The sequence below is a fragment of the Lagenorhynchus albirostris genome, chromosome 2 (assembly GCF_949774975.1).
Source record: "Lagenorhynchus albirostris chromosome 2, mLagAlb1.1, whole genome shotgun sequence".
NCBI classification, from domain to species: Eukaryota; Metazoa; Chordata; class Mammalia; order Artiodactyla; family Delphinidae; genus Lagenorhynchus; species Lagenorhynchus albirostris.
Genome location: NC_083096.1, coordinates 27,920,798 through 27,942,686, shown reverse-complemented (window position 1 = coordinate 27,942,686; position 21,889 = coordinate 27,920,798). Strand labels below are relative to the sequence as shown.

At 34.7% G+C, this 21,889-nt stretch overlaps 1 protein-coding gene across 1 annotated transcript in view; it reads right to left on the bottom strand.

Moving 5' to 3' along the window:
- Positions 1-21,889, bottom strand: part of CEP170 (centrosomal protein 170) — a 141,893-nt gene that overhangs the window by 25,410 nt on the left and 94,594 nt on the right. Inside the window, exons 11-13 of the mRNA XM_060128642.1 lie at positions 12,894-13,043; positions 9,985-10,111; positions 5,994-7,826 (exon numbers count right to left, since the gene is read on the bottom strand). Coding sequence (XP_059984625.1) covers positions 5,994-7,826; positions 9,985-10,111; positions 12,894-13,043 — 2,110 coding nt within the window. The remainder of the gene's footprint in view (positions 1-5,993; positions 7,827-9,984; positions 10,112-12,893; positions 13,044-21,889) is intronic.

Below are 21,889 nucleotides of genomic sequence, written 5' to 3'. Positions count from 1 at the left end.
AAACAAAATTGATACACACTGCCCCCAGAACTGCTTTAAGAACAGAGAAAAAGAAATCTGTAATCAGGACTACATCATAAGTCAGAGCCTACCCATTTGTCTGGATTCAAACTTCTATTTGACAGAATGAAGATAGGCAGAAACTTCACGGCTTTCTGTAAAAGTGTATGCAAATACATATATGGAACTCCAGGTAATTAATCATAGAGTGTTTTGAAGGGGGTAATAAATATAATTTCTGATTTTAACATTATAATTCATTAACATAAATATTACTTTTACCATGGTGGAAATTTACTCATTTCTAGACATTTGAAAACTCCTTAAGTTGAACTGACCCTGAGACGTGAAAACAATTTTAGGAAAAGTTAAGGAACAAGAACAAAGAAGTTTTTTTTAAAAATAGAAATATGGCAAGGCAATTAGATATATAGTAAACAAATCTGTACTTTTTAATAAAGGCATTTCATTAAATGCTAAATGCTCTTTATTTTGCTATCCTAGAATATGATTCATAAAAGGAAATTCATAAATAAAAAAACATCATTTGTTAGATTAAAGTTCCTGATTTTTGATGTGGAAACTATGTAACCATACCTAAACTGAAAATTGGAGAGAAGACAAAACCAATAACAAAGAGTTTTAATAAACTGCAGAACATATGAAAACATAAGCAGGTATTATAGAACTCAGGTAGTTAATGTAGAGGTAATTTAGAGAGAATGGCATCAACGGCTGATAGATTTCATCAGTGGCAGAGCACATGAAAGCAGAATGAGAAAGTGAGAACCAAGTGCTAAATGTCAGGTGACAATATATAAGTTGAGCCACATTAGAATTTAATTTTAACAGTCTAAAGTCTTGAGGTCAGAGAATCATTACATTTTGGAGAAAAGAATAAAAGAGAAAATTCTTTTTCAAATGAAATTCATAAACTTTCCACCTATTTTTATAGGTCTATCTAGAATCCAGTAAGAATACTGAAGCTTCTAATAATAACTTGTAAAGGGGGACAGGCAATATGGGGGCCCGGTGGGAGGCACAAACTATTGGGTATAAGATGGGCTCAAGAATGTATTATTATACAACATGGGGAATATAGCCAATGTTTTGTAATAACTGTAAATGAAAAGTAACCTTTAAAATTATATAAAAAATTAAAAAATAATAGAAGGAAGGAAGGGAGGGAGGGAGGGAGGGAGGAAGGAATGAAGGAAGATAACAAGAAAAGCAACCAAAAGAACAAAGCATATTTTAAAACCTGAAAGGTAACATATTTAGGTGTGTTCTCCTGAAATTGAGAGATAAAATAAGTAGGACATAGCAGAAAATGAAAATATGATTAATAAGTCTTCAAACAATTAAAGGTTATCTTTACCAATGGAAAGCATACCGTACACGGTGTGCTATGAAGCAAAGCTCGAGTTAACCTCTGGACAAAACCTGGCTTGTGTAACAGCAACGTGTAGAACTGAGAAGTGAAATGATGACTACTGGTGAAAAAGGGACTGGGAAAGGGAGTTTAAAGCCAGGACCTCTGACCTGTTATTTGTCGAAGAACTTCTCTCAATACCTTTGCGTTCTTAACCTTTGCTTCCAAACTGTAGCATCAATACATTTTATCTGAAGAAAAATCCCTATAATCTGCTAGCTATTGCAGAGCAAACTTCAAGTAAAAATGTTTTTAACTTTCCCCAGTGCCTTCTTATTTCATAGAATTTTAGAATAAAATGACCTTAGACATTAGATAGTCCAAATTCTTGAATTTATAGATAAAAATCAGGCCCAGAAAGGTCTTGCATTGCTTAAATCAAAGTTTAAGCCAGGTCTACGGACTCCCAGAGTGCAAAATTCATTCCAAGTGCTTTACAAAAAATAAATATTTTATATTTAAAAAAACCCAAACATTTCAAGTTAGACTAATTAAAAAAAAAAGACAGGGCTTCCCTGGTGGTGCAGTGGTTGAGAGTCCGCCTGCTGATGCAGGGGACAGGGGTTCGTGCCCCGGTCCGGGAAGATCCCACGTGCCGCAGAGCGGCTAGGCCCGTGAACCATGGTCGCTAAGCCTGCGCGTCCGGAGCCTGTGCTCCTCAACGGGAGACGCCACAACAGTGAGAGGCCCGCGTACCGCAAAAAAAAACAAAAAACAAAAAAACATCCTAGACTTCTCACAGAATGACTGTTTTTGTGATATTATTTTTACCAGTGCTGAAAAATTTTTTTAGTTTTTTCTTGAATTTCATCCTGCTTAGGTAAAATCATTTAGAAAATCAAATGTAATTTTATATCATTAGGCTTATTTCATACATTGGTACTAATAAGGCATTTCAGATAAATCCTTAAATTGAAAATTTGTATTGAAGGTATCTGAAATGCCAATCTCTAAGAAGCTTCTTGGGTTGATGAAGTGCAGGAAAGCACATATAATAAAATGAGAAAAAGTTCTAAGATGGGCTTAATTAATTTTGTAGCTAACCTGAAAATTATTTTAGTTACATTAGTTAAAAAGACTTATTTTAGTTATAAAATTATGCAACACTCCCTCTTGTGGAAGTAATAAACTACTACATTCACTAAGAAAACATACTATCTATGATGTGTAAGTAATTTAAAAAGGGAAAAAGAGTTACTAGAATCATTTATCTGTGACTGTTTTGATTTCTTTTACTGTTAACCAAAACTCTGTTGACATCAAAACACATCCACATCTACAGATGTAACAAATACATTTCAGAAAACAAACATTGCATCTTCATACTTGTATCAGAATATTTTTGTGGGAAATTAAGTCACAAACACGTTTTACATGTATATTTATAAGCAAGTAGCAATGAGACCATTTGAGGGAAAAAATCCCTGACAGTGTTCTGTATTGGTCTTTGACCTGAGAAAAAATAACTCAAGCCATGCATGCCCAACTTTTAACTCCTACCGTTTATAAATTTTGAGGATTAGAAGTGGGAAAGCAAACGGTCTAAAAAAATTCTAAGGATGTTAACATGATTTAAAACATTTTTAGAATGTGTACTTAAAACATAATGAAAACCAACTGCTTTATTTTGATAATTCAGGGTGCTAAGTTTTAAATGTATCGTATGAAAATAAATCTGGATATTTTAATATAACTTCATACTGAAGGATCATTGTAGAAATTTTCGTGGTGTGGGGGGAAACTGAACTCCTAAAAACAAATTACATCAGAATTAAAGAAGCATAAAAGAAACCTTACTCCTAATTTTGCTAAATCCGAGATTTCCATGCTTCTATTTTTATCATATATATTTCTTTGAAAAGCTTTTTTTTAACATAAGTTAAAATACAGAATTTGAAGCTTTATAGAATTGTTTTTACATATGACAGGCTCTAAGTTCAGACATTTCTAAGACCTTTGAAGTTTATAGTGTGAATAGCAACACTGACAAGCATGGTTTCACATTCTTTTAAATCATATTTCAAAAGCTATGAATTTTTATTTTCTTTTTCCATTCAAGATTTATAATTATATTAAGTAGAAGTATCATAATATCAAAGATACCTCAATTAGGAAAATCAAAAAAGTATGTTTGTTTGTTTTAATTTTTACTACCTACCACATGTAACTATTTTAGTATGTTACCCTGACTGAAAGACCCTGGTCATTGTCCTAGATAGGATATAAAACTGTAAATGGGCATCTTGAGAGAATCTGAATATATAATCCTGGATCACAATGTGGCTTCATGCTCAATAAGGTGGAAAAGAGAACATGAACTTGGTAAAACATCATAATTACAAAGATTATGGTGAACAACACCAAAATCTTTATACTGTATATTGGCCTTATATATATTCATGATAATCAGTAGAGTCCAGCTGTCCTCTGGAAGCTTGCACACAAGTAGAGACTATTTCTCAGAGCTAGACTGGCTGTGGTCGAAAAAGCAATAGGTTGGGAATTAAAAGCTTTGGATTCTCAACCTGTTCTTGCTATATATATCTATGTGATCAGGTCAGGTTATTCCATCTCTTGGCCTTAGTTCCCTAAACTGAATAACCCTTCGAACTATAAAATTCCATGACTCTATAATTATTTAATATACTGCTAGTAAGTATGGAGAAGGCCAAGATCACACACCTCAGTTTGCCCTAGGAAATTTCATTAAGCAATTCAGGTACTTTTTGGACACAGAAAGATGTTTATCAAGTTCTGCATTCAAAGAAGCAGAAAACAAAATATATCTTTAAAGATATATATATATATATATATATATATATATATGGCATCTTATAGCTGTTTCTTAGACTTGCTGAAATAATCATATTTGGTTGGCATCTCAAATAAGCCCCTCTGGTAAACACTGAGGAATAAAATCAGATCATTCATGTGTTAAGAGCTAGATAACTAGTACCGAAGGAAGAGTTACCAAGAGTTTCATGCTACTTGGTAACATACAACTTATGTCACAGCTTATGTTAAGACAGGAGAATACTTAAACATTTTTATGAACTTAAATAGACATGAGGTGAAGAAACAAGCAATGTGGCAGAAGAAATCTGCTAGGAGTACACACCATAGAATGCAGCACAAAGGAACTGTGAACTGAAGAAGCAGAGCCACATGGAACAACAGATAACAACACTGGGGAAACATAAATCAAGTGAGAGCACTTTTAAAATACTTGGCAACAAACCCATGAACCACCAACCAAAGCCTGAAGTGTAGAGACAAGGAGGACAACAGTAATAAGGGAAATGTCATCTATTCTTTTGGAATCAAGACTGTATGTTATCTATCTTCAGCTTACACCCATGATGATCATCACCACCTCACCCACAGACCAGGAGAGAGATGGAATGTGAATGGAGTGGAGAAAAGCAGCAGTGAGGAGGAGAGAGGAGGAACAAAAAATGAAAAGAATAACACTTGCAAAGTACCACTAGTTTTGGGTCTTGTAGGCTATATCGTGATAGAAGTCAAAATTTAAAAAAAAAAAAGATTGCACACCAACTTTCCCTTTACTCTTCACTCAAGACTTAGGGCTTACTTAGATGACTGATGGAAATGAATCTTCAAGTCTTTTAACAGCTGGTTTCCCCTCAACTGTCCTTTTCAGCCACACCCACATATGAAGCTGATTATAAAGTAATGAGACCATGTTTACAGGACACACACCAATATCTGTCTTAGTACTCTTTGATCACATATGTATTCTCACTGGCTATGGCTTTGAATATGAAGTATATAAACAGACAAATATGCCAGAAGCAGTTAATTCTGGTGGGGAGAAAGTAGCTTTTGTAATTATTACAATTAATGACAGCTAATTACTGTCACTAGTTAAACGATATAACGGCACCTTATGAGATAATGCTCATAACCAGTTACATTTCTATAGCCCAGTTTCGCCCACGTGCTTAGTGACTCTCAAATCCATCTTCTTTCACTGCAATAAATTAAGGATCAGTTTTCATCTGCCTCGACCATAAACAGATTTAACTTAAAAAAATACAAGATGTTTCAAAATAAATAGGAAAAAAGGATAAAACTGATTATTTCATTTAGCTCTGAAAGGAGTAAATAGAGTATACTGCTTTTCTTCAGACTCTTAGAATTATGTGAAGATGTTTAAAAGTTAAACATGTTTTTAGAAATACAATATTAATTTTTATTAATTTCTACTGTATAAACTAGATAATAATTCCTAATGTAACTTTGACACACAAATCCAGATACCTCACCAACTAGGCAATTAAAATTCCCAAATCGGTTCAATATACTTCTAATTTTGAAATCACTATTTTGTACCAGGACATTAATTGGAAGTGTGTATAACTTCTGAATTTTCCATTTACTAAGCTAAATAAAGTAATTTTCATAGGAACAAAACCCTCTACAGCATGACCTTTCTGCTGAAAATTCTGGGAATCAACACTAATATTTAATTTTTTTAAAAAGGTGTCCCAAAACATAAAAGAAATATGCTAATATTATAAAAAGTCTGGATCCAATTTACCTGAAGGAGAGCCATGTGTTGAGGTCATACTTTTGACCTTGGAGTCAGATAGTCGAGAGATACTGTTAGCTCTAATTCTAGGAGAAAATTTATCTGAAGGTACTAATCTGGCTCCACTTCTAATGATGGCTTCTGCGGTCCGTGAAGAGGCACTGCTTCTAGAGATTGTTGCTTCAGAGTCACTGCGAGCTGATAATGAGCCAAGCCTTGTTCTACGAGGCTGAGCTAACAAATCAATCCTAGAAATGTTACGCCTTCCTGTGGGAGGTTTCGACGTCGAACTTGTCGTGGACACTTCAGAAGCCACAGATGCTTTGTCAGCATCGGCGAGTTCACTGTCTGAAGCTTCACCAAGTCGGGCTCTGCGCAAGAGGGAAGTCCTGGTGGGTCGTGGCCTTGGGAGAGTGGTTGATTTACTGGATGAACCAGGTGCTCCAGGAGAAGTCTTGGATTTAGTTACTTTACTTCCTTCCAGTTTGGAACGTGCATGCTCATCCGTTGAGGTAAGTGGAGTCCTTCCATGAGATTTACAAGAGTAAGTTTCCTGATCAGATGACATAACATCAGAGATGGCTGAATGAGGTACACTAGAGGTTTGGTCATCATCTGTTAAGTCTACTGAAGGCTGCCTTATTCTTCCACTGGACTGCACAAATTTACGACCCTCTGCCCTAGAACCTACATCTGTGGAACGACTTTTCGTTTTCTTTTCAATTTTCTCCCTAGCACCTGAAGATGATGACTTTGTAACATCTTTGGAAGGAGAACCTGTGGAACACCTATCTTTATAGAGACTAGTGAAACTCTTTCGCTTTTGGGTTGACTTTCTTTCAGTCTCTCCAGTAACCAGACTGATTGTACTAGCTGTGTCCACATCAGATTCCGGTGAAATGGAGTTGTCTCTGTTATAACTGGGAGTATCTGGGCCTTCATCAGTTTTATTATCTTCACGCAGTTTAGCTTCTAGAAAAGCCATTACTGCTTCTGTGTCTTTTAGAATAAGGGTTGTGTCCAAACTAGAATCAGTATCCATAGAATCACTTCTTTCTCGTATTCTGCTGGCAGTTGTTAATGCTAAAGAGGATGTAGATGAAGCCTGTTTATTTATATGGGGAATAAGTTCTATGGGTATGTTGGGGCTAGGTTTTTCTATAGTGAAGCTTCCTTGCCGCACTAATGACTTGGAGGATTCCTTCTTGTCTCCTCCCTTTGAAGTCTGACTTTTCAGAATTTCCTCAGCTTTTCTTCGCTTACCCTCATTTTGTATCACTCTTTCTCCTTTGCTTGTAGAAAGTCCTGGAATTTTTTCTTGAGGTTGTGACTCCTGTTTGAAAGGTTCCTCCCTACATCTATCTATTTGACCTGAAATATTTTTTGAAGAAGATAATTTAGTAGGTGTCCACTGTGCCTGTTCCTTTTGTTCTTGTTGCTGGATTTTAGCTAATGTTTGCTTTACAAAAGAAGCTTCCTTATCATTTTCACTTTTCTCCTTCCCAGAATAAGAGCTGCCTAAGTGAAGCAGGGTTTTATTATCTCCACCACTTTTAAGAGTCTCACCATTTACTGCCCTGTTCATTTTACTCAGGGCTCTCTCAGCATCCTGTTTATCTTTCTGGTATACCTGTGTAGGTGCTTCTTTCTCCTGAAGTTCCGTGTCTTGCTTTTCTCCTATCTCTGACCTCTGTGCTATAACCTTTGTTCTGGAGCTCTCAAGAGACTTTTCTTCGTTTGGAAGCTGGGGAAGGGTTCGTCTCTTTCTCTCTCCCTGACTAGCCAAGGAAGTTGCTGAGCCAGTACTTCTCACTGAAAGGCCAGATTCACTGATATCTGTATCTATAAAATAAAACAACAAATAAGGAACTTATTGGGGCAAACGAGTATCATATTACCTTAGATTCTGAAGTTAAGAAATGGCTTAAGTATAAAGTAAAACTTTGAAAAAATAAGCCAACATTGTGACAGTGTAGTTTAAAAAGAAAATACAACGCCAAAATGCACAAATAGGTAGATTACTAATAGGAGAGTCAAGAAAGCAAATTGTATGAGATGAAAATCAGGGTCATCTGATCTTAAACCTACATCTGTTGTTCTCTTTTTTCTCTTAATGTGTCTTATGGCAGAGAAGTTTACTGTGTTCATTCTTGCTTTTGAGACTTGTCCCATCTGTGAAGTTTCACTGACAAAAAATGGACTCTACGTAGGGTACATAGAATTGCAAAAATAATGACTAATAAACACTGTTTATTTGTTATACTTTGAATTACATAGTAAAGAATAATAACATACCTGGTTTTTAATAAGCATTATTATCTACTGAAATAATGACAAGTTTGGATTTCCTAAGTAAAATAGAAAATGTAGAATTTTAACAAGTTTTTCTAAAAAAAAATTCAAAGCTCATTAAAAGATTTTTAAAAATTGTAAGAACGGAAAAAGGTGACAGGACCTGCCATAATTTTACAAACTGAGGTATTTTAAAATTATGATCTTCTGGTATATTAAAGCCTCAAACTGAGAAGCCAATGAGAAAATATATAACTTTTATGTTTCCATGTGAGAGACTTTGAGAATACTACTTAAGGAGGACTTTCCTGACTGCTTATAAATGGAATGTATTTCTGAGAAAAGGGATCTTTTTAGGGAAATATAAATTAACATATAAAGCATTTAAATCTTTTGGGGATAAGTGGGAAAAAGATACTAGATATAGCTTCTATGGGTCTTTTCTTCCCTTTATAATTCTAAAATTTTAGCATTTAAATTTCATAGCAATACTATGGTTTTAATGTAGGAAAACTGATGTAACTTTAATTCAGCAATTAATCATGTTATTTGGTTATGTCTTATCTCCTTAGTGCTACTTGAAGCACTAAACTGTAATAGCTATTTTATCATTTTGTATTTTTCTAGGATTTCTCACACTGTCCTGGCTCCTAACACACACTCAATGAATATTTGACGAGAACATTTTAGATTACAAGTAGATTTATCAGCTTATCTAAGTAAGTCCATTTAGAACATGAAACAGGAATGAAATAATGAAGGCCAAGTACTATTAATTTTTATAACAAGTATAAAATTTTGCTTTCCACAGCTAATAATAATTTTATAATGATTCTTTTGTAAATTTGCCTAGCCTCTCTGTTTTGTTTCCCAAACAGTAATTAGTTTATGTGAACCAAGCTGTAAATTACTCTGTCTTTCCAAAGATTTTTGGTAATATTAAAAATTACTTCTAACTTCTATGATAAATTATATAGCTTTTCTAGTACACTGATGTGTACCTTGCTCAAATACTTGCTGACTAATGTTTACAAAATTCCTAAACAGATTTCTGGGTGCCACAAGTCAAAGACAAAACAAATTTCTATTTCCATTTCCAATAATACAACTAAAAATACAGGGAAAAGCCACATACAAATTCTCCTTGAGAGTTTTATTTTTAATTAAGAACGTAATTAACTGAATCTAATAACAAAATCATAAGAGGCATATAATTTTGTGTTTTTTTAAAGAAACTTTATATTTCAGTTCACAGAAATATAATAAAAAGGTAATAAAAATCATATTACATAGGTTTGCAAATGATGTATTAAGTAAATTAAATACATGTTAAGTAAATTCTTTTTCATTGAACCTATGGCATAAAGTGGCATTTAAATATTTGTTGTGTTAATGAATGGGATAGTTTGGAACTGTGTTAGTCTTATTTTTAAATTTTCATTTATATATATGTTGTATATATATAAATTTGTGTGAGTATGTATATATATGCTTCATCTACAAATTATCTCTTTATCTTCAGTTAGGGTTATAGTTTAATGATATCTGCATTTTAATTGAAAATAAAATCTATAAACAGTATGAGCATGAGACTATGTGAATATGTTTATTTAGGTTTAATTTATGTCTTACTATATAGATTTGGCTTATAGTATTTTAAAAATTGATGTATGATTCACAAAAAAAAAGAAAGAAGGAAAGAAAATACCATTCTCCAAAGAAACAGGTACAGACAACTCCATTATCCTTTCTTCTTGATCATGCCTTGTATGATTGGCAGCCAAACTAGCCCACTGTGAAACCCAACGCTTGTTTCCAGATGAAGATGTGCCTTCCTAAAGGAGAGAAATAAGAGAATGCAATGACCTAGTCTGGTCAAATCCGATTCTCGTGTTCAGAGAATTCCATTTAGTCATTAAATTCCATTTAACCTATCATGCAAAGCAATATTTAAACCTCACATTGATATATTATCATGTACTAAATTTCCTCATATATAAATTGAAGATTTTCTAGGCACCTCTTTTAACTACAACATTATTACTGTGAATGTAGTATAATATTCTGTACTTATTAAGTACTAACAATGGTACTAAAATAAACTCTTAGAGCTTAAAAACTTACTGCTACTAAATAAACTCAGGTGTACTACAATAGCTTTGTGGCTACCACAGTGAAGTTAGTTCTACTCCATTCTACAGAACAGAGAGTTTAAAGACCTATTTCTAAGTTGTTCTCCAGCCCTCTAAATATTTCCATGAATCAGATTGGTTCCAGAGTCTCAAGGAGTATTAAATCTCCCAGGTCATGTCTTCAGGGATTTCAAAAACAAACGCAAAGCTTTAGGCTTCTTTCTACAACACTTTAGTACTTCCAGAAGAAGACAGAAATGACTCAACCTTTAAGGATTTTTGTACAACCAGTCTGAACCTAGACCTGCCCCTGGCTACATCTGTCCTTAAGGCAAGTACTTAGTCAACTGTGAAATCGAATTTAATTCATGATATGCTTCCACAGACTTATGGATGTATACTGGTAATTCTTAAGACTAGGTCAATCTAGGCATTTAATATGGAAGATCTAGGAGTATAGAAAAAATGTTTCCTCACTGAAAGTTTAAGCCAATGCTTAGTATTGAACCTGTAATGACAACTAAGGAATGGAAAGCTCTGACCAAATTTTATTCTGAATTATTCAAAACAAGATTAAAAGTGTCAAATGACAGGCTAGAAACTGATAAATATTTCATACAGACTATGTACTATACGATTTCAAGAATAATAGATTAAAATAGTAAGTTGTACACATAGTGACATACATACAGTGAAGCCTAAGGGTACCAAAATCTGCTGAATCTTTGAATTTCCTCCAGGGTTTCATGGGGGCTGCTCACAGTTCTGAGACTGAAGGAAGTACCAGTACAAATCATGCTAGGAATACCCACAACAGGGTGGGTTTCAAAGACACACATTTATGTAGACTCATTCGTGCAGATTGTTCTAATGGCTTGTTTAGGTGACTCCTTCAAAGGCAGGTACATACTCAGGCTATATATAAATTTACTTGGCATGGGCTGAGGGGACAGAGAGGAGAAGAGGAAGTCCTACAAGTTCACAATCACCAGAACCCTTTCTAGATTAATCAGAATACTAAAACATTGCTTCAAGTAAGTATCACTCGCTTTCAATAATTACGCATCTCGTAAAACAGAAATCAAAATAAAAATTCTCTAAGATGAAGGAGGAAAAAAGCATACTAAAATACAGTAACTGTTTTGACAGTTTTCAGGAAATAGCAGGCCATAACGGAAAAACTTTTACATTAATAAGCAAATATATATGTGTATTTAGTTGTCTATAAAGAATACTTACATTTCACACAAATACAATACCTCATTTATATTTTATTTATATCTTAAGGTTTTATTTTATTTATAGTCAACATTTATTTATTACTTGTATATTTTAAATTAACTCATTTCCTGAAAGGCAATATATGAATAAGAGAATGAGTTAAGAAATCAAGTCTCCTTGAGGTTCAAATTCTGGCTCCACAAGGTACTAGTTTTAAGACACTGACCAAATTAATTTCTACATACTTCAGTTTCATTATTTGTAAAATGGTACGCAGAAAGCGTCCACTGAATGTTAGATCTTGTTAGTTGAATAAATTATAATTAATTAATAATTCTCAGTTATATACATTTTTTTAACACTTCTTTCCGACGTATCAGTGTAGAATGAAATTCTAATATTTCTGTTAAGGGAATAAACATTTGTTGACTGCATAAATCTCAGACAATTACGATGCTGGGTACTTTCTAGGCTTCATATCCTTCCCTGTAAATAGGTGTTATCAAAAATGCCCTTTGTATAGATGAGAAAACTGAAGATGAGAGAGGGGAAATGACTGACTCAAAGGTATTCTGTTAAATGTGGCAGTTCTGGGATTTGCACTCAGGTCCTAGAAGCTCTACTATACTATACTGACTCCAAAACTGCCTTAACCAAGCCACCCTTAATTAATTTCACATTATTCTAGTTACATCCTGGGCTGCACTATAAGGGCACTTATTTAGGTTTATAAGTTATATATATCAGGCACTACCATACACATGTTTCCTGGCATGACAGATCTTTCCATTCCAAATACATGACCTCCTAGAAAGTATATGCAGTGTATATTTTTTTGTCTTATCTCATAATGTCAATTAGTGAGCATATAGCTCATTAATTGCTTACTGAAATTTAACATTTTCACTCACTTACAAAAGCATATTAATTTAAAGTATTTTATAAGAGGATATATCAATTGTTTATAATAATATACAGTTGACCCTTGAACAAAGGTGGGGGGGGGAATAAGGGCTCCAGCCCTCTATGTAGTCAAAAATCCATGTATAACTTTGCAGTTGGCCCTCTGTGTCCATGGTCCCCAATCCGTGGATTCAACCAACCATGGATCATGTACTACCATAGTATGTACCTAGTGAAAAAAAATCTGTGTGTGAGTGGAGCTGCGCAGTTCAAACCCGTGTTGTTCAAGGGTCAGCTGTAATTACAAATGATAAAAATTTACATTTTGTGCGTGTAAAAAATATGAGAAAGATGTGTATACCTCTGAGCTGTGAAATCCAGGTGTACTCAGTGGTTTTCTTTCTTCCATTACTACTGCAGCAGAATTGAGAGCCCAATCTTTTACCAGATCTTTATGTTTTTCTTTGATAACAGGCCTATTATAATCTTGATTGTCATCTACTCCAAATACCTAGGAGGAGAAAATTACTTTATAAATGAAAAGTCTGAGTACCAGATTAATATGTGAGTATTATCAGTAACTTCAGAGGCAAATAATATTTCAAGTTAATTTCATAGGTAACTTCAATAATGAGGGAAACTTATTTAATGATAGGGTAACATCCAATAGGAGTAATAGCTGGAGACGAAAACAGGGCAGTGACAGCTTATGTAAATGTCCTTTTTAAACATTTAGCAAAATGTACTATTTGATAATAAGTAAGAGATATTCAGGATATTACATTTGCTTTGTTAAAAGATGTTAATAATGTTAAGCATTACAATAATGCCAAGAGTTAGGAAAGAGTACCACACCACTTCAGCTTGTTTTCAGCTTGTCTCTTTGCTGTTATTTATTTATTTTTTGCGGTACGCAGGCCTCTCACTGTTGCGGCCTCTCCCGTTGCGGAGCACAGGCTCTGGATGCGCAGGCTCAATGGTCATGGCTCACGGGCCCAGCCGCTCCACGGCATGTGGGATCTTCCTGGACTGGGGCAGGACCTGTGTCCCCTGCATCGGCAGGCAGACTCTCAACCACTGCGCCACCAGGGAGGCCCTCTTTGCTGTTATTTTTGAGGAGCATGTTGGAAGCTTAAAGGTATGGCTGATTTTATCTGTTCCTTCCCTAACAGATGCTTAACATTTACATATATGAGTTAAATTTATACATATAGTTTTCTAAGGTCATAAGTAACAGATTTTAACATATGATCTTTGTATAGAATATACCATAATTCTCAAACTTTGTATAGACTATAACATAATTTTTTAAACTTAAAGGCCTTTGTCTGAAATGCAGATTCCTGAGTCTGTTCACACAGATCAGCATTTTCAATAAGAAGGCTGTCTATGGTCAACACTTCTGAAATGTTCTAAACACAGAGACCAACAATCAATCATGTGCCTTTAAGGGCAGTTACCTGAGTCTTACTCATTTATTGGCACATAATAGCCCCTGAATAGACTGGGAAAAGGTTATAACTAAATAAACGTTAACATTCTGTTTTACTATTAAGCCTACTTTGTTCCCAGTGCTTATTATTTACAGGTAATAAGTAAATATTATCTAATTATCACAATAAAGAATAATAATGTGTTTCAATTAGCACTTTGTAGAAAGGATCTTTAGAACATAACCAAAGAGCCTTCATTTTCCACCAAAAAGGGAAAAACCCTTAGGTTAAACTATTTTCCAGAAACCTTTTTAATGATATAGTATACCTAGCTGATAAATTCTGAAGTCCACATTTAGTAAAGCAGATACCAAATTTTCAAATTCACTAAACTTGGAAATGTTACCACTAGATGGCATTACTTAATATTTAATTCAAATATAACTGTATAGTTTTCAGGAATTATGACTTAATATTCTGTTGAACCACTCAATATTTTAAATTATCTTTGCTTTAAGAGCAAATTGTGTATTATTAACTTTAAATCAAATATAAATTTTAATAATATATGGAAGCACAGTGTACAGAAGGAAAAAAACAAACCTGCTTCATTTTGCTAAACAGCAGAATTAGTAAGTTTAACAAGAACAGCAATAAAACCTGCAAAGTATACCTTTCCATGTGCTCTGCCTTCAACCCCACTTATAAAGAAAGAAATTAGAACTACTAAGTTATTTGACTACCTTAAAATAAAATTTTAAAATTATTTCTAACTCAAGTCACTGCACTCCACATTTACTGAAGTTTATTTCCTTATTTGTATAATTACTAGAAAAAAAATTACAGTTCAAGTTTGGGAGTAAAATAGACAAAAATAACCATACGTGATTACTTGCATGTTGTATCTCTCTGGCATGTTAATTTACAAATTACCCTTCAGTTAATTTCTGATTTGATGATATTTAATTCTAATAATGGACTTCTAAAACTTGATTTCCTCAAATATCTAAGCACCAGCAGTTTCAAATATATTAAATCTCTCCAAATCGCTTCTGACACTATTTTGAAATAATAACAAAAGACCCACACACAGAGAACTAATGTTTTTAGGGAAGGGGACTGAAGTTGTACAGAAAGAGTACTCAGTGACTTTCTACAGATTCCTCTTAAAACATTAGAGATCGCTGTGCATATATATCTGTCAGAGAAGTAGCAATTTATTTTCCAAGCAAGTGATAGGGCCTGAAGTACTGCTGTATGAGCAAAGAAGCCTTCAAAGTTCATACCTGTATTTTTGATAGTGTTTTGAAAAATTAGTAATAGTTATAACTAGCTCAGCTTGAAATCCAAACTGTCATTTTTGTGTCTAGGTACAAAAAATCCACAACTTTCGTGTGAAAACAAAGACAGAAACAGCTATACTGTCTATGTACTTTGAAGCTATAATACATACTTTCCATATCTAAAAAAGTACATATAATCTGACATGCAATATAATGCTTAAACAGAACTTAAGAGCTCCTCAAAGCAGACACCAAGTTTGCTAGATTTTCTCACCTTTTCATTCTAGATTTTGTCCCTAGGTGATTCCACCCATATCCAAGGCATCACTTAAATCACCAACTGTAGACAGCTGCTCACCTATCTGTACTTTCTCCTCCTAGATGGCTCAAGGGTATTTCAAATACAGTATACTAACCCAGGCTCATGAATCTCTTCTCTTCCCCACTCTGACCAGGGCTCAATTAAACCCCCAAACCTGATAGAGTACAAAATCAGGTGTCCCTCACTCAACTAGGAACTTTTTTAGGCTAGAAGTCTAAACTGAGGAAGGGAGAGAGATCAGGTATCTGTCCAACTTTTATGCTTCCACTGTAAGTAGTACCCTCCTCCCCAAGTTTGTCAGTTAGTTTTTAATTCTTCTGAAGGGCATGGGGAGGAAGGAGGAGTGGTATGGGAACAGAAAATTTCTTTTTGAACTTATATTCTCTGAGCTCTCTGGGCCTGGCAGTTTAAAGATAACTTATTTATCTTAGGGGTTGGGAGTGGCTTTCATGTGCTCTCTCCTATAGTTCCCATGATCCAGGTGGATGCATCTCTATATGGGGGAGTGACCTGTGACCCTCCCCACAGCCTCTAGGTTTAGGGTAAGAAGACAGAATTATGGAACATGTTCTCAATCTTTTCTTTTGAATATGTGTATGTGATAATCTGGCATCTCACTTTGGGATTTCACATCTATATCTCATTGACTATTTTAAACAATTTTAACAACCTTTTACTGAGACATGGTACTTGTTATTTGTAGGCTACTGGGCTCATCACCATAGGGAATTTAATATATATATATATATCTATATATAATATAGATATAACTCAGTCCTTGCTCTCGAGGAGTTTAGTCCAAAACAGGAGCTTAGAAAAAAAAAAGAGAATGTCACCTGAACCTTGCAGGGGTATTTTGCAGTTAAAACAATATTTCTACAAGAACCAGACAATATTTTTAGATTTTAGTTTTAAATGTAAAGAAACGAAACATTCTTCAGATGATAAAGGGCTAGTATATACAACACAAACCAAGCCTATGAAAAGTTTGCCCTTGGTTTTTCACTAGCATATTACCATTAACGGCATTTTTGTTTAAAAGTTCAGACTATACTAAAAATGTCCACCGTTTCTAATTCTGAAATTGGAGGTTGGGGAAGGGGGAATAATGGTATTATCAAACCAAAGAACACAGGATTAACTTTCATGGGGGTAAATATTCCATCTACTGAATACTTGTAAAGAGAGGTCAAATTACATTTGGCAACCTCAGACATAGGTGGCTTGCTTCTTGTGACAGAAAGTGGAGACAAAAGGGGTGGGGGAAGGGAGAAGACTTAGGCATAGAAATACAATAATACAAATGTAGAGTAAAATGGCAATTCAATAGCAATAGTCCTTTATTAGTTAAAAAAATTTCCAAATCAGTTGAAATTCAGAATTCATCTTCCCACAGAAATGAGAAATATAAAAGGTTAAACATCAAGCTTTTGTAGGCCTATTTTAAAATAACAACTGAAGAATGGTACTGCATTAGTATACTGATCATATCAAAGGGTCTAAGTAAAAATGCACTGAAGTTTCACCCTCAGATGATGAGAACGTCTCTTTCTTCAATGAGCAACGACCTCCTGGGTAAGGAGAGCAGGGTCTCTACCAGTTCAAATCAATAGTAGAGGTTCCCATGGTTTATGGAAATCACTGCACACATAAATAGTTCAAGAACTATGCAGAATGCTAGCCGCTAACATCAGGGAACAAAATCAGGAAGATTTAATAGAGAATTTTTTTAAACTTGTAACTTTCCATGAAAATCAAATTTCATTTTTAAAATGCAAAGTCCCACAAATTCAGTGGAATAAATGGTTCTGAATGTTTAACATTGTTATTTTTATAACATATTTGTAATCAACTTCTAAATTGAAAATTCAGACAAAATTGTTAGAAAAAAAGGAGTTCAGAATGGGGGTAGGAGAGATATTTTATAATTTATCATGGCATATAAATAAACACATGTACATGCATGCTCATGGAGCATTATTCACAACAGCCAAAAGGCAGAAACAACCCAAATGTCTGTTAATGGATGAATGGATAAATAAAGTGTGGTATATCCACACAATCGTATATTATTCAGTCATAAAAAGGAATGAAGTGTTGATGCATGCTACAGCATGGATGAACCTTGAAAAGATATGCTAAGTGAAAAGTAGCAAGTCATAAAAGGCCACATACTATGAGATTCCATTTATATGACATGGCCAGAATAAGCTAATCCACTGATGCAGAAAGTAGATTAGTGGTTGCCAGGAGCTGGGGGACAGAGGAATCTGAAGTGACTGCTTAATAGGTATGGGATTTCTTTTTAGGGTGATGAAAATGTCCAGGAATTAGACAGTGCTGATGGTTGCATAACACCATGAATGTACTAAATATCAACAGACTGCACACTTTAAATGGCTAACGTGGTAAATGTCATGTGAATTTTACCTCAGTTTTTTTAAAAGGGCACTATCTGGCCTTACCTTCTTCCTTTTCACCTGTCTGGGTAAATCTTTGTCCTCTCCCCAAATCTATCCTACATCCTTGATTCTTCCCATTCCTTAGGAGTCTTACAGCCACAATCTCTTCCCTTTCCATCACTGTTTACCATTCTTTTTCTATTAGCTCCTCCTTTTGTATACTCAAATCACATTCAGGTCTACTCTAATGCTTCTATAGTTAAAATGTCTGATTTCTCTTCTCTTTATGGCTTATTTCACTGTCATGAATTCTTTTCTTTCATCCCTAAAATCTGACTGCTCGTCAATGACGATCTTACCCTTCCTTTCCTTGCCAAAGATTCTTAAGCACTAAGTCGTTAGGTAGGTACCACTAGAAATGCAAAGGTATCTCTAGTTTTCTACTAATCAAGGCAATTCCCCTGAAACTTATACATTTCTTCTGACACAACCATGTTTCTTAGTACAGGAAATCATGTTTCTTAGTACAAAGAGAAGCTTATAAAACATACAAGGTTTTAAATTATACATTTTAACAAGTTACTTTGAAATCAAGATATAAACTAGTTTCAGCACGTAAAATACAGGAAAACCTGTTTGTGGAGGCCTGATTGGATTTAACCAATCTATAAATTCAATGAAATAATTTAGCTAATATATAGCTAACTACATACAAATATTGATAAAAATGAAAAAAGCATGTCAAAAATATTTCTTTCTCATTCATTCATTCAACAGATATTGAGTGTCTATTACATACCAGGCACTGTTCAAGGCACAAGACATACAGAAATGGTCAAGGCAAATAAGATCATTATAGAAAGGACAGAAAGAAAATAAACTAGCTAGAGGTAAGTTCTATAAAGAAAATCAAACATGGTAGTAAGAGGGGAATGCTAGGGCTATTTTAGGTAGGGTGGTTAAAGAAAGCCTCTGAAAGTAAATTATGAGAAGGTAGGCATGCAAAAACAAAACAAAACAAAAAAACCACACAGGGAAGAGCTGATTAGACTAGGGCACAGTAAGTGGAAAGCCCCTTAAAAGCAGGAAAACAAATAAGATCTCATACAATAATAGAGAAAGGAAAACAGGGGTAAACCTATTAAATGTTAAGCTTTTGACTGAAAAAAAGGTGAGGGTTCCCTTATGCAGCTTTGGGAATTAATATAGCAGGATAGGGTTTCCTATACCTAAGAAGAACAAGGGGGTGCTAAGAAGGGGAGAGGAGCATCAATCAGAGTGACCAAAAATAAATTCTCCTGATAGAAAATTTTTTTTAAAATTGTTCAGTGAAGAGACCACAAGAAAGAAGATTAGTATAAGAGGAAGAAAAATCAAGCTGTCATAATTTACCTGTTAAGAACCACTATTTGCTTTGGCCCATTAACTCAGATTATTTCTGTATTGACAGGAAGTAGAAAAAAATGTTAAGTCAAAATCCAAATGCAGCCTCTGTTATCAATGTCCTCTCTTACGACTCAAGCTCTTGTTTGATCTCTTATCCTTTCGTTCCCATACATCTTGATTGGGTGTTTGAGTGGACTTTGAACATGCCTCCTTCCTCTGTGTTCTAACTGGCACTCTCTACCTAGATTCTGACTCTGGTTTATCATAGTTCCCTGGCTCTGACTTGGACCTAATGTAAAATCTTGCTGTGAACTTGAGTTTGGAATATCTCCATTCCAAACTGCTTAAACCTGGATCTAGGTTCTCAGCACGGACTTCCTCTGGGCTGACACACTGCTGTAGATGTTCTTCATTCCATGTTTCCAGTCTTGTTATAGTTCTCCTGGTTCTGCATTTTTCCCTACCACCTGCTGCCTATAGAATCAGCACTGATAGATACAAGGCCCCATGAGGGGAGAAAATATGCTAATGAGAGGTATTTGGGGAGTCAAAACTCAGGAAAGGAGAAGTATCTGGAAGAACTGGTCTATGGTATGAAATTTATGGAGAAGAGAAATACTTTTTCAAAAGAACCTCAATCCCTCTACAATGACCAATTTTTCCCTTTCCATTTAATATTTAGCTTTCTGTTTTCACTACAAATCTTTCTCATTTAGCTTGAAAGGCTATGAAGCAGCCCTGACAACATCCTCCTCTTCCCTCAGCAGTACTGTGGACGAAGGAGTGGGGAAAGAAGCTGGTACTATGATGGGTTCTCTAGGTATCATAGGGAACTCAAAGGAGGGAGGTTTAGGGGAGATTATCATTGCAATGGAAGATAATTACCTTTAATCCAGGCAGTTAACAGCACTTTCTTATTATAGCGCATCTCCATGTAAGCTTAGATGTAAAACTTAAGAGTTCTTTATAAATAACAGACATTTGTGTTAATATTATAAAAGGTAAATTTGGGGACAAAGCATAAAATAAGTTTATCTACTGACAAACACACAACACAAAAGTACAAACCAAAATGCTGTAATCCCATAACTTGGGGGTTGGGGTGTGGATATCTCAGCACCTTTTAACTACCTAACAATACAACCAGCACTGAAAAAGATAATAGGATTTCAGCTTGATCATCTCTTTAAAGAGATCATATTTTAACAGTATGCAACTTCTCCTGAGTTAAGATGGAAATATATGTTCTGCTTATCTTCTCTAGACCCAGGAATACAATGTATTTTGGGGAAAAACTGAAAAGGCATTCTAGTACTTATATTTAATATCAGTGTATCATGTAACACTGCTGCTTACTCACTTCTTGAGTAAGTGAGTTTTTGATTCCAAGATACTATTTCCTTTTGGTTTTCTCTTAATCCTCTGTTTGATCCTCCTTTATTCACTCTTATTCCTTTGTCCACCCATACTGGTGTTGTTAATAATTTCATACTTTGCCTCTTCTCACGCTATACATTCTTTCCAATTTATCTCATCTATTATTTTGCATTCACATCTACTCTCTTATAATTCCAAAACTGTTATTTTAGCCCAGACCTTTATACCTTTCCTAAGATCCAGACCTTTATATCCAACTGACTACTGGACATCTCAGCAGCTTTTTAATTGCCTTCTCTGCTTCCAGTCTTTCCAATTTTCAATCCATTCTTCACACTTACAACAGTGATTTGAACATCACTGCCAGATTTAAAAGTTTTCAATGATTCACCACTGCCTTTAGCATTAAAAAATCTAAAGTTCTTAGTATGATATGTAGGGGTCTTCAAGATCTAGTCCAATCTCATCTCTCTAAAAGTAACTGTGGTCCTCTGAACAAGTCCTCTACCCTCCTGTGCTTTTGAAAAGGTTGCTCCATATTTTTGGAAAACACTCCTTGACCATACCTGTTAAAGGATTAATTTCACGTCTCAAAATGAGCTCAGTTGGCAATTAAATTCAATATTTATTGAGGACATTTTATATACCAGGCACTAGGTTCCTGCAGTCATGAAGTTTATATTCTTGTGTGCAGATGCACGCGTGTGTGTGTGTTATAGGGGAGTGGGGAGGCAAATAAATAAATAGGAAACTATCAACTGGTTACAAAGCTTATGATTAAAATGAAACAAGCTGATTTGACAGTGACTAGGGGAGGTTTCCTTAGATTGGATAGCTAAAGACTTCTCTGAGGAAAAGATATTTAACCTGAGATCCCCTCATGTAAGCTATTGGGTACCCTTCCTTGAACAGTTTGTTTACCAAAGCATTCATCATACCATTTTTAATTCATATGTTTTTACTTGTGTATTTCCGTCCCTCCACATACTTAGTTATTGAGGGGAAGAACTCTGTCTTTTCAATTTCAATCTCTCTCTCCTAACACAAAGCCTGGCACATGGTTGATGTTGAATAAAGGTTGACAAAAGTATAAATTAATGAAATAAACCAGCTCTCAAATAAGGGAGTAAAAAGGGAAAGAGACCACATTTTTT